Source organism: Giraffa tippelskirchi, chromosome 4, assembly GCF_054371585.1.
Source record: "Giraffa tippelskirchi isolate mGirTip1 chromosome 4, T2T-mGirTip1v1.2.pri, whole genome shotgun sequence".
NCBI classification, from domain to species: Eukaryota; Metazoa; Chordata; class Mammalia; order Artiodactyla; family Giraffidae; genus Giraffa; species Giraffa tippelskirchi.
Window position 1 is genome coordinate 66,211,578 of NC_137278.1, and position 13,240 is coordinate 66,224,817.

The window sequence follows — 13,240 nt, forward strand, 5'->3', positions numbered from 1 at the left end:
TGGCAGTCTAGTAGTTATGACTCCATGTTTCCACTGCATGGGGCATGGGTTCAGTCCCCAGTGGGCAACTAAGATCCCACATGCTGTGTGGTATGGCCAAAATAATAATAATAAATACATGTTAAAAAAGGTATCTTCAAACAGAAACATAAAATTATATATCCATCAGTTGATGACAATGTAATGAGAGGCTTATGGGAACTTAATCCTGTATTTCCCCTAAGAACTTTGGTTCAATATTTGCTAATTCAATGCCCACAGCAATTTCATAGAGCATAACTACTACACATAACAGGAGTTGACTGTGAAGAAACTTTATATATTTTTATTCCTTTACTTTGTTTCCATTTCTGTTTCTTCTTTCTCCATCTGAGATTATCATTATACAGTGTTTATCCTTGTTAAAAGCTAAACTGCCTTGCAGCTGCATGAGATATTTACTAAGATTATGTTAGTATAAAGAAGTTAACATAAATAATCTCTTATTTAACCAAAATCTTCTGAAACGAGTTGTTTATAATTTTCAGCCTTGTCAATCCATGTCTAGAGCTAATTCCTTCATTCAGTAATTAAAATTGTCTAATTGTAAAATTAAGTAGAATGCTTCACATCATTTAGAGGAGAGAGAAGTACTTATAGTTTGTAGTTGTCCAAATAACAAACTGTAAATATTAGATACTCCTCAATATTCCCTCTGTTTTAAATTGACCAGCAAGATAATTAAATTGCATTTGCTTCCAGCAGCTTTAGTTTTGTGTTCAGCATTTCTATAGCAAATAAAACCTTGTGCCTCAAATATTTCGTTCACATTAGGGTCTTGTGCAAAGGCTGTTCATAGACCTGAATATAATATTATTAAACAAATCTTTATATATTCAGGTGGTTAAATTTTTCCTACTTAATTATTTTTTAGTATAGTCTGAGTAACATTTTCTTTCGCGTTTAAAAAGATGTTTCATTTTTTTAAAAATGCTAGTTAGACATTTTCATTTTTACATTATCTTTTAATAGGTGGCCCTTCAGAAGGTTTTTAATTTTTCTATTTCACATATATTTGAAACAAGAGTTGCAGGACGTATGGTGGCAGACATGTGCCGTGCTGCAGTCAAGGTGAGCTGGGGTTTTTTGGACCGATGAAGTAATGAATCAATAGACAACAGTTTTATGTGGTTAATTATTTTAGACATGCTTGTCATTCTTAAAATACACATATTTCTTTCATAGCTGCTTACAGCCCTTATTTGCCTCTGAAAATAGTGCTAGTGTGTACTTGTGACTGTTAAATATTTGTGCCTCTCAAAAAAAACTTACTTATACAAACAAATATGTTTTCAGTGCTGCCCAGAGGAATCTTTGAAGCTATTTGTTCCCCACTGCTGCAGTGTTATAACTCAGCTTACAATGAGTAAGTCTTAAGGTTACTATCTATATTTATGATTTTGAAAGTTTTTCTTGGTTTCTACAACTCTACTGATGAAAACAGATTCTTTAAGCTGTGCAGTGTTTTAATTTTACAGTTTGGGGTGAAACTGCTTAAAACAAGGTTATCATCCAGATTGACAGGTAGCTTAGAAATTTTACTCTATTAAATTAATGTTTTCATACATACAAGAACCATTCAGAGGTTGCCATAAAAAATACAAGGTATTTTGTGAGATGTGAAGGGGCAGGAGTCCTGGTTGGTGTGTTTATCTTTTGAAAATTGAGTTTCCACCTCCACTGGAGCAAACCCAGCTTAACGACAAAAGAATGAAAAGCTTCCTAAAACAGACTTTTCTCTGCTATTAGAAGTATTAAATGTAAATATTTTTAAATGATGGATTTCATTGTTGTTTTTTTCCCCCACTGATACTATTTTGCTATTTTTAGATGAGGATGTATTAAATGAAGAAGAGCTAGATAAGGAGTTACTGTGGAATCTTCAACTTTTGTCTGAGGTATTGTAAATCTGTGGAATAAGAAAATATTTCTGTGAAAATGTTGACTTACTCTGAGGATGTATCCTGTGTTTTTGAAAAATTGGCTTCCAAACATGTAAATTTAGAAAGATTTGGATCTGACTACAAAAAGCAGATAATCCCATTTTCTTGTTTTGAAAGGAGTATGATAATGATTGACTGCTTCATGCCTAATGTTTTTAATTCTAATGTGGATAACTCATTAATTGAAAAGTTTATCAGATTTAGCATCTTCCCCCTCCCCATATTTTAAATTTGGCCATCAATCAAACTTCAGTTTCCTATACAGTTTAGTTCAGGAACTAAAGAACAGAGAAGTCCAGTTAAGTTTTGTCTCTTTCAGGAGCTACACTCTTGAAAAGGATGTTACTATGGCACTTAAGAGCCTAAACATAGAAAATGTGTTTTTGATGTTAAGAAAGATTCATTGTTAGAATATAATTAAAATGACAATCTTAAAATGAATTAAAGCCATTTTAAGAAACATTGTTACTATTTTAGACAACTTTAGTAGCCAGACATAGACTTTAAATATTGATTCCTGATGTTCTAAACAAAATATCTTCAAATGTTTTCTTCCTAGATTACTCGAGTGGATGGGAAGAAGTTGCTTCTTTATAGGGAGCAGCTTGTAAAGATTCTCCAAAGAACCCTACATTTAACCTGTAAGCAGGGTTACACTCTGTCTTGTAACCTTTTGCATCACCTTCTTCGTTCTACTACACTTATCTACCCTACCGAGTACTGCAGTGTGCCAGGCGGCTTTGACAAGCCTCCTTCTGAATACTTTCCTATCAAGGCAAGCATTTTCAATAATCTAGGATTCCAGGATATATTGGGTTATTTTTCTAAGGGATTCAAAGTGTGGGTTTTTCCCCTATTGTGTACAAAACTGTTGCTTTTTTATTTTACCTTCTTTATTTTTAACTTATATTACTAAAACTATTATTGAAATGTTTTAAACTTGAAAAGTAACTTGAAGGCAAAGTGCAATAAGAGCCTCACATAAACTTACTGTTTCAGTAAACTCATATTTGAGTGGCTCTTCACGGAGACCTTTTTCAGGAATGATAATGAAGGAATCATGTGATGTCTAATGTTTTTTTGGTGTGCATTTGTTGCCTTAGGTTTGATTTACTTATACATTTTCTTTTAAGCCTTTTAAATTATGTGTGTATATTTGCCCGCCCCCCCACCCAAATTCTCAAATTGCTGGTTAAATGCTGTCTTGTAGGACTGGGGTAAACCAGGGGACTTGTGGAATTTGGGGATCCAGTGGCATGTTCCTTCTTCTGAAGAGGTGGCTTTCGCCTTCTATCTGTTGGACTCTTTCCTTCAGCCTGAGCTCAGCAAACTCCAGTATTGCGGGGATGGAGAACTCGAAATGTCTAGGTTAGTTTTCTTTTATAATCAGTTAGTGGTGTATAGTTGTGGACTAAAACATTCTTTTCACATCTCTCCCTCTCTCTGTGGCATATCACATGTATTCATTTTCAAGGTGTGTTTTGGATGCCTCCCATAAATGTGATTAGAAATTCATTTAAAATGGTTTATAGTTTAGCAGCAGAAAGTTTCTCATAATTAAACATCTGAAATAGGAAAACTCGGAATTTTTTCTAGTTTGCTTTTAGTGCCTTCTGCTTAGCATTTTCACTTATGCATATTTTGGGAAGTGTGTATAAATATGCCTACTTTGTAAGGAAATGCCTATTTTTCTAGATACACTGTAGCTTTTACTGGCTCATTTCTTTTTAGTAATTCATATTTTGGTATTACTATTACCTAGAGAAATATCCCTAAGATTTTTTTTTTTTCTGTCCCAAAGAGCTTTAACAGGAAACAGTTATTTGAGACTACTTTATATATAGTAAGAAAATTAGTATGTATCAAATAACAGGAAATTTTAAAAAGCAAATTCACTAGGAATTGGCTTGGGAGAGGAAGAAGTATGATTGACTTAGGTCAGCTGTGTGTTACTCTGAACTGCTTTTTGGAGTAAATGTTTACCTAGTCTGTTTTAAAATTTTGGCCTTGCTGTATGGCTTGTGGGATCTTAGTTCCCTGACCAGGAATTGAACCTGGGCCCTCGACAGTGAAAGTGCCATGTCCTAACCACTGGACCGCCAGAGCAGTCCCTGTGCCGTCACTTCAGTCGTGTCTAACTCTGTGCAACCCCATGGACTGTAGCCCTCCAGGCTTCTCTGTCTGTGGGGATTCTTCAGGCAGGAATACTGGAGTGGCTTGCCATGCCCTACTCTATCCATTTAAAAAGATAGACTGTAGTAGGGAATCTTCTGTAATAGTTTTCCCTTTTGTTAGTGGTTGTGATCTTTGGATAAACAGGGAATTAAATTCTGAATTGCTTCACAGAGGGCAATCAGTCGTTGTTACTTGTGAGTATTTAGATTATTTAAATATTATCAGTAAATACCTGTTTAATTACCTTATACTATTAAGTGGGTAAACTGAAAATGTTCATCATTTCTATGGCTTAATTTTGTGTATTCCCACTTGATAAAGTTCTTGTACTTCACCTTGGACTCTGCAAGGCTTTTTGTTAAATAGAGATATGGAGTCTTCTCAAATATGAAAATGTTTTTTATTTCTTCTAGAGATGATGTTCTGCAGAGTCTGACTATAGTCCACAACTGTTTAATTGGCTCAGGAAACCTCCTACCTCCATTGAAAGGAGAGCCGGTTACTAACTTGTAAGTAAAGATAACTATTTTATATATTTTGCTGTTTTGCCATTTGGCATATATTTTAAGACTTAGTCACATGAGTCATTGGTTCTGTTATTGATTTGTTTCTGTATAACTTTAACCTTTTTGTCATTGTTAGGCTAAAAATAACTGAGGCACAGTTTAGGTCTAAACTTTAGGGCTTTATTCAGATTTTGCATATGGTACTAGGATCGAATAACTTCCAGTGATAATCAGTTGTAAAATATCAACTTACAGCTATTAAATCAGTTAGGTTACTGAGTTAATTGAGATAAATTCTTTTTAAAAAGAAAGAAAAGCGCTTTTTTTTTTTTTTGGTCTATCACTGGTAAAGATTTTGTAGCAAAAAACCTGGGGTATTTTTTTTTTTAATAAAAATTTGTTCTATGTTTTTCATTGATGTTGAACCTTTGAGACCCACCAAGTTGCTTTTATTAATTTAAGTGCTTTTCAGAGTATTATTATTTTGAATGAATGCCTTGATTTAGTCCATTGTCAGTACTGCCATTTAAGTTGAAAAAATTAAAATGAAATCAACAATATCCAAGTTGTAGGTCACTTTCCAAGTGTGTAGATGCTAGTTTCAGCATCCCGTCTTAGATCATTTTCTCTGAACTCCAATATCTTATTGCTGAGAAAGTTACTGAAAATCACACAAAAATAAGGAAGGGACCCTTGCCCTCTCAGAAGAACACAAGGGGAGAATTATTTGTTGATTTTGCAACAAGAATCTTAAGCTTCAAGGAGTGGTTTTAAAATGGCTTGCTTGTCTTTACGTTTCCTACATAATTAGTCATTTGGAGTCATACTTTTTCCTAATTCCCACTTACTTCACTTACCTAAAAACTGTTTCTAGACACTGAATTTTTTAGATTACTCATTAGATTTAAGAGGGAGAAGTAGGGTCATTTCAGGTAAGGAAATCAATTTTAAGTTTGTCTAGAAATTTACTGAATTCTTTTAAAGAACTTTTGTTTTTCATCAAGCCTTATAGTTTTATAATAAGAGCAGCTTTACCAAAATTGATTTTTTCAAGAGATTTTAAACACTGTTTTAAAGTGAGAGACCTACAGAAATGGTTCTGATTTTCCTGATGCCCTTTAACAGTATATAATATAGTGAGAACATAACTTAAGGCTAAGGCGTACCAAAAGGCTGCTTCACACATCAATTGATTATATCAGTAAACTTAGTTCTGCTTAAACATGTTGAGAAGTGTGGTCCTTTAATTCAATAGTTTGTCAAAGAACAAAGGCATGTACCTTTTGTGTATGTAATTAGAGGACTTTTTAGTAATGAATGGTGATCAGGATGCATTGCTCAAGGGTCAACTCAAGAGGCTTAGAAGTTTCCGTCGGAGTTCATATCAGCATAGGGCCATGTGCTCTGTGTCAGTGAACTGAAGCAAAGTCTTTATCCTCTCCGACTAACGTGCGTCAGGACCAAAGTTCCATATATTTGGTTATTACAAAGCTAGTTAGATTTGTATATAATGAAATGCATTTTTCAATAAGGAAAACAGTGCCTAATTATAAAAATTAGGCCCCCTTCACTATACATTATAAGCTATAAAATTGACATGAATATCCCTTTATAGGTTTTTTTCCAGGAAAGATAATTTAGATTTAAAAGTGGGGTGTTTAGGGACTTCCCAGATGATCCAGTGGTTAAGAATCTGCCTTTCAATTAAGGGGACGTGGGATCCACCCCTGGCTGGGAAACCGAGATCCCGCATGCCATGGGGCTGCAGAACCCATGTTTCTTACCTAGAGAGCCTTCACGCCGCACCCAAGAGCTCATGTGCCACAACTAAGACCCAACACAGCCATGAATAAATAAATAAATATTTGTTCAACGTGTTGTGTTTTAGAATTTTCACTTAGAGTAAAAATTTAACATAAACGTAATGAAGTAATACAAAATTATGTTAATATAAATATGTTTATATATTTTAATGTTTTGATTATAAATATAAAATGTTTTCTTGTATATTTAATAGCACATAGTAATGAAGTAAAATATAAAACAAGGAAAACCTCAATCGTTTTAATCCTTGAACGATACACATATTGAAGGTTCTTTGTAGTTACATACACCTACTCAGGGTCATGATTATACAAAGGACAGTTAGAGATGAATGAGCATTTCTTTGCTTTTGAATTGTAAGAAAAGAGAGTTTGTAAAGTCTTCCCTGGGCTTGAATTATTTTGTAACAGAATTCTTTTTTTTTTTTTTTTAAACCAACTTCTAACTGGGATCATCTTCGTCTGAAATTTTAATTTATTTTGGCAACGTGTGAGTTTTTACATTGACTTTATATAACATTTCACCTTTTTTTTGCAGATAGTAAGATAGTTTTCACCAAAGTATAATAAAACAAAGTTGGCCTTTTAAATTTCTAAAACACTTATCCTAATACAGTCAATAATTATTAAAATCTCTTCAGTGTAAATTGATTTGAAAGAACTAATCAAATGTCAGTTGATGGTGCCATTGTTGTGTGATATTAAATCATACTGCCTAGTGTGAAGAAAGAAGATCTGCAGCATAATTCTTGGAGATGATCAGTAGCAGGTCAATTGGAAACTAGGAGACGAAAAGAACTCTTTATTTTGGACATGAATTACTCCAAAGGAGATAGAGTAAAATGTACCTACTTGGGGAGAAAAGGAAACATAACGGTGACCAGTGCTTTAGTGTAATGCCTAAGATGTCTGAGGAAGTCACTCCTGTTAATATCGAGAGTGGCTGTGGCAATTGGCTGTGGTATTGTAGGACATTATGCATTTTCTGAAATACCAGTCCAGTTTGTGGAAGCACCTAGCAGCTCAGTTCTTTTTAAAAAAAATTAACCTTACATTTTTTTCTTACATAAATCTCAGGTAAAATATTCTAGCTGCTTTAATTATTTTTTGTCAGATCACTTATTATTAAGTTTGTCTCGTACATGTATTAGTAGTATTAGTCTTCTGGCAAATTGCAGCAATAAAAAAACCACAAGTTTAGTTTAGTTCTGAATTTTCCTGTAAGGAAATCTTAGTTCCTGATAGAGTATATGGGATAGTCTCAAAATTCCATTGTTGAGGGAAATAGCTACCACATGTGAAAAACAATTTTCCGTGCTATGTAATTATAGAGACTTTAAAAAAAAATAAAAAGCTTAGATGAGATGAGTTGATTGTCGTCCTAAGTATTAATTACATATCTAATGGTATCTACATTGTACTTTTTGGCCTTTCCCATTATAAGGTTACTAAGAACATACTATAAATTTGTACTATAAATTCTTGTACATACTATAAATTTTACTGTTTCAAAGGATGGATGAAATAAGGGCCTTTGAGGGTAATTAAGAGTAAATTTTTTTAGTTCAGTTTGAAATTTTAGCAGTTTTGTAGATACCAAGATTACTGAATTAATCTTAAAATGTGACCTCTCTATTTTGCTCTTGGAACCTTTAGTTAATGATTTCATAGAAATATCTGTGATATAATTTATACTCATAGTTCTGCCTTTAAAAGTGTGGAAATTGGATTATGTCTTTCCAGGGTCCTATAGGAATTTTGGGCACTTGCCTTTAATCCTCAAATCGTCATTAATTTCTCCTTTTGCAGTCCATTCTTTAGAATCTTTTAGGTCTAACCAGCTATCGCAGGACGCAAAAAACTAACATCTATAAAAACAGGGTTACTCAAGGTAGAGGAGTCATCATTTTTCATCTCAAATATTTCTTCTTACTTTGTGCCCCCTTTCCTCTGATAGATCTGTTAAGTCATTCTTAGTTAAATCATTCTTAGGATCTCAGCTTTCACTAACTTTTCACTGGAAAAAAAAAATTCATACTTAAGGTCTAAGAGTTGAGACCATTTCATGAATATGTGAAAGGATGTGTTGTTATGCGCTGAGGGGCAGGGCTAGCTAACCTCTCTTGGCACCTCCAGGAAACTACCCAGCTCTGCTGGGGGAGCTGCACACAGAAAAGGAAACAGTTACTACTCCACGGTGAGTAACCCTGTTTTCTCCTTATTTCACCTTCTGACTGTTTTCATTGATTTTTAAAAATTTGTGTGTCAGACATGGAAGGAGTTCTTAGGCTCCAAGTTCATATTAAACCTAGCGGTATGTAAGATTCTCTTTACTTGGCAAACCGTTTGTTCACATGGTAGAGCAAGAGCCAGCCTTTCATTTGTGTTTATAGCTATTGCCAGTGCCCAGGATTGAACAGGATAACAGAACACAGAAATAGGTCAGTTGTCTGTTGTGAAACACTTGTTACCTTGAGGGGAAAAAAAGATCTGTTAGTGACTTGGCTTTTATACCTTTTATGTTTGTTTTCATTTGTGAGGGGAGGGATTTGGGGAAGGGTAGGCTGTTCTTCCACTTACAGACAGGAAGAATTATTGTTTGCAGTTGTTCTGTGACAGTTCAGCTAGCTTTCATTTGCATATTTGATTTGTATTGTATATTTTATTTTTATGTTATTGGTCATTTCTTCCTTTTTCACCATCCTTTCTTTCCCACCAGTGATTATTTTCAAAGTTCTAATCAGATCTAATTATTTTCATAGTTCTAATCAGATCTAAAGATTGTCATCCTGTGGTACAAATAACATAGTTGTAGAAAACTTTGTTTTTTAAGTGGTGCAAATATTAAACACATCTTGTTATAAATTAGGTGGCTTGGTGGTACTGTGTAGTTGCTGTGAACCTGAGTTAACTTGATTATTATTGTATAGTTAATATTATTTATAATATGCTGTGTTGAAATTGTTTGTCAGAATTTTATTTTTATATTACTGTTTGTAAAAGTGAACCAATAAATGAGTAGAATGAATTTCACTTGAGGTGGGGGAGTTGTGGTATTTGATTTAAATTATACGTATTGTTATTATAGTATTTAATCAGAATGCAGATCTATAATTGTTGATGGCACTTCAAGTCTACTTGGCAAAGATTATGTACATAACTAAAAGTTACAAGAGCAGTTTTAAGTATGGGAGAGTACAGCCCAGCACTCATAGACTTAAAATGTAGCCACAAAGAGATACGAGTCTTATTTGAGTAATGGAGAGAGATTTCTTTTAGAAAATTCTTCTTTTAAAGAAAGATCAGAAGAAATATTTAACATAAATATTTGTATTCACTGAGAAACATTCAGTATAAAAGGTGTCAGTACAATCGGTTTAATTAATTTGTTAGATAAGAGATCAGTTAAAACTGAATTAAAACTGAATCTTAGATAAATAAGCATAAAAGAAACTTGAGATGTATAAAAACAAATAAAGCTGAAATATATGTCTAAACAGATGCCTTCTGTGCACTTGAGATGTACAAGATGTGTTTTAATTCAGGTTTTAAAAGTAAACGCTGAAGCCATTTTAATTTAAATAAACTACTTAAGTATTTTAAAATCCCATTCAGGTTGATATGTTTTTAAATAATTGTATAATAAATGATAGTATTTTTTCAATTTTCTGATAGGGAAACAGTTCAGAGTGACATGTGGATTTTTACAGTTAGCATCGGGACCCTTAGATGAGACTTGTTTTTAAATGTGGTAATTGGCAGTAGCAGAGTCAGACAGGCATATTAAAAAAACATTTCAGATTCCTAACTGATAGCCTTTTGTTTGCTTGTGTGTTTGATACAGTACAAAAATTTTCAGGATAGTTTATTATAGAGATTGCTTTTTAAAAACTCATTTGTTAAGAGTAATTTTGTGACAATAATTAGAATGCATGCTTGGTTCAATATTATGTGGTACTAGGTATGGGTTGGGCAAGGTACAGTTGTATTACGTTTATTAGCAGCAAGGAGGAGACCTGTGTTCTCTTGTGATAGCTTGTGACAAGTACTTCCCCTGCTCTTTGGGGGTGGGATTAACAGTTTCATGCCTAATGCTTGTTACTATTTGAGCACAGCCTTTTCTCTTTCTTGGTGAAATCTAATTTCAGTAAAGATGTTGAACTCCCCTTGAAGTTCACTGTGAAAGAATCTGATCTTATTTTTTACTGACTAGACTCTGTATGCATATATGTTTTTCAATCATACACATTTTTACAGAATGTTCAAGTTTGCACGCTGTTGCCAAAAGTTGAAACTTTATGGAGTGAAAACAAGATTTTAAGAACAATTTGAATTTGAAATTCTCTGAAAAGCAAATTAACATTTTATATTAAGAAATATTACCACTCTTTGTTTATATTCTGTAGACTTGGTTTTGAAACTTGAGACAGTACTGTTGCTGTCCTAGGCACCACATCATGGCAAGGAACATAGTTAAATAATTGGGTTTTAGTAATCTTAATGTTATTACCCATTTAGATAAATCCCAGAATCCATAGCAACCAATTATTAGGATAGAGATAACTTAGTTCAACTTAAAAAAACAAAAATGCAGTATCGGCAGGGGGTGTTGATTTAAAAATAGTGTTTTCTTCTTTACAAGTAGTAGTTCATGAATTACGAGCAATAATTATAAAACCTCTATTGACTACTAATTAGCCCTATATAAGATACACTTATATCATATTTCTTTGGCAATTTGCTCCTTTCTTCCTTTTCTTAGAAAGTATTAAAATCTTTGTTTATAAAAAGTTATTGAATTGAATCTCATATTTTGAAATAAAATGTTTTTCATTAAAGAAAATTTATATTTTAGATATAAAAATTCATATTCCCCAGTAGAATCTGTCCTTATGTACCTAAAATGTGACTTTGAATGTAGTATTTTTACATCTGAACATCTTCAGAAGTAGTGGTATTTTATTGCAGATGTTAGGAGAGATCACTTTAGCTGGTTGTAAGAGGAAGAGTAATGATTCTCTAAAGAAGCTTGTCTGCTATGTATTTTACAGTAAAATTTGATGGTGATTTTTTTGGTGTTTATTTTAACCATTATTATAACATTGAAAGTTTACTTTTCCTTGTATAAATGTTTATCATCAGTCTTAAGCTTTTACACTTGTATATTGAATATCAGTGTTATGTTCATTTGGGCAGTGAATCCCCTCCCAAAGTCATTACATTTAATTAACATTTTTTTGAAGATGAATAATATTGTACTTACTGAAACAGATAGACCATTAGTCTTCAGAAGGCTAGAGTAAAGAATTGAAGTGTTGAAGATGAGAGATCTGTGTTAAAGATGATCATCTAAACATTCTAGCAATGACATTTTTCCCTTTAAACCTCCTTTTTGTATTGTTAATAAATACAGGCATTCTTGTCTTTATACAGGGTACCAAGTATGGTGTCCTTGGAAGAGACAAAGTTGTATACTGGACTTGAATATGGTATGTGAATCCTAATCTGAGTAAATCTGTGTGGATTATTTTCATCAGTTACTCTACAAGGGTTAAGATGGGATAATTCTGTAGTTACACTTTTCTAGTCTCTTTTATATGTAAAATGAATATTAATTACACAATATATCTTTGCTTTTTCTGGAGAAAGTGGGGAATTATTATATAAAGAATAGCCATTAAAGGATAGATGCTTTCTATGTGCAAAGGGAGACTTCCATATATTGTAATGCTCATTTATGGTTAGAATTGTTATTTTATACTTGAGCTAAACCCTTACATATTTGATTTATGCAAAACATTTTACATTAATTTAATGTTCTGAATCTAACATTAATAGAAATTTAGCACACTTCCTTATTGCTGGATTAACATTGGAGTTCATTGCTTATATTAATTAATTAGATGTTTGTTTGATTTGGGTCACCACAACTAATTAAAGAATCTTATGCATTTTTGGTCCATAATTAGTGAATAGAGCCTTTGAAATATTGGCAAAGACAGTTTTGTCTCCCTCCTCCTTGCCTGCCTAATAATAAAGGTTTATAAGCAGGTTCTTATAACTGTGAAGGTTTTAATAGATATTCTGTATCATGCCAAGCTACTAACCACCTGTGATAAAGACAGACCCATTTTTTTTTCAAATTTTTATTGGAGGTATAGTTGCAATTAATTTACAGTGTTGTATTAATTTGAAGTGTACAGCAAAGTGAATCTTTACACATATGTATCTACTTTTTTTAGATTCTTTTCCCATATACAGACCGATTTGTTTTCTTCCTGGATACATTATCTCTTCTTGACATAACTATTAATATAAACTTCAAAGCTCTGGGCTGCATTCGATGTGTGTAAAATGCCTTTTCTCATTTTTTAAAAATAGATCTGTCCAGAGAGAACTACCGAGAAACAATTGCTAGGGTCATAAGGAAACTTCTTAGTAAGTACATACATCTATTTAACTAATTTTTTTTACTAAGTATTTAGACATTTTATAGCATATGTGCTTTTTACTTAACCATTTTAATATTATAAATGGTGAGAATATCAGGCAGTGGGGTTTTTTTCCCCGTTCTTTTCTAGTATATCAGGAGTCCTATGGTAATTTAAAATATTTTAACAAAAATTCTTTTCCTCCTATTATAGACCACATACTTAATAATTCAGAAGATGATACCAAGTCCTTGTTTCTTATCATAAAGGTACAATTATTATTTACACAGTTGCATGGTTATTAATATGACCAGATTTGATGT

At 32.8% G+C, this 13,240-nt stretch overlaps 1 protein-coding gene across 2 annotated transcripts in view; it reads left to right on the top strand.

Moving 5' to 3' along the window:
- The window catches only part of PSME4 (proteasome activator subunit 4), a 98,198-nt gene that overhangs the window by 49,390 nt on the left and 35,568 nt on the right, over positions 1-13,240 (top strand). For both annotated transcript variants that reach the window (XM_081589627.1, XM_081589628.1), the window contains 9 exons: positions 1,012-1,110; positions 1,336-1,405; positions 1,870-1,937; positions 2,542-2,757; positions 3,193-3,350; positions 4,571-4,666; positions 11,920-11,975; positions 12,868-12,924; positions 13,131-13,186. In XM_081589627.1, coding sequence (XP_081445753.1) covers positions 1,012-1,110; positions 1,336-1,405; positions 1,870-1,937; positions 2,542-2,757; positions 3,193-3,350; positions 4,571-4,666; positions 11,920-11,975; positions 12,868-12,924; positions 13,131-13,186 — 876 coding nt within the window. The remainder of the gene's footprint in view (positions 1-1,011; positions 1,111-1,335; positions 1,406-1,869; positions 1,938-2,541; positions 2,758-3,192; positions 3,351-4,570; positions 4,667-11,919; positions 11,976-12,867; positions 12,925-13,130; positions 13,187-13,240) is intronic.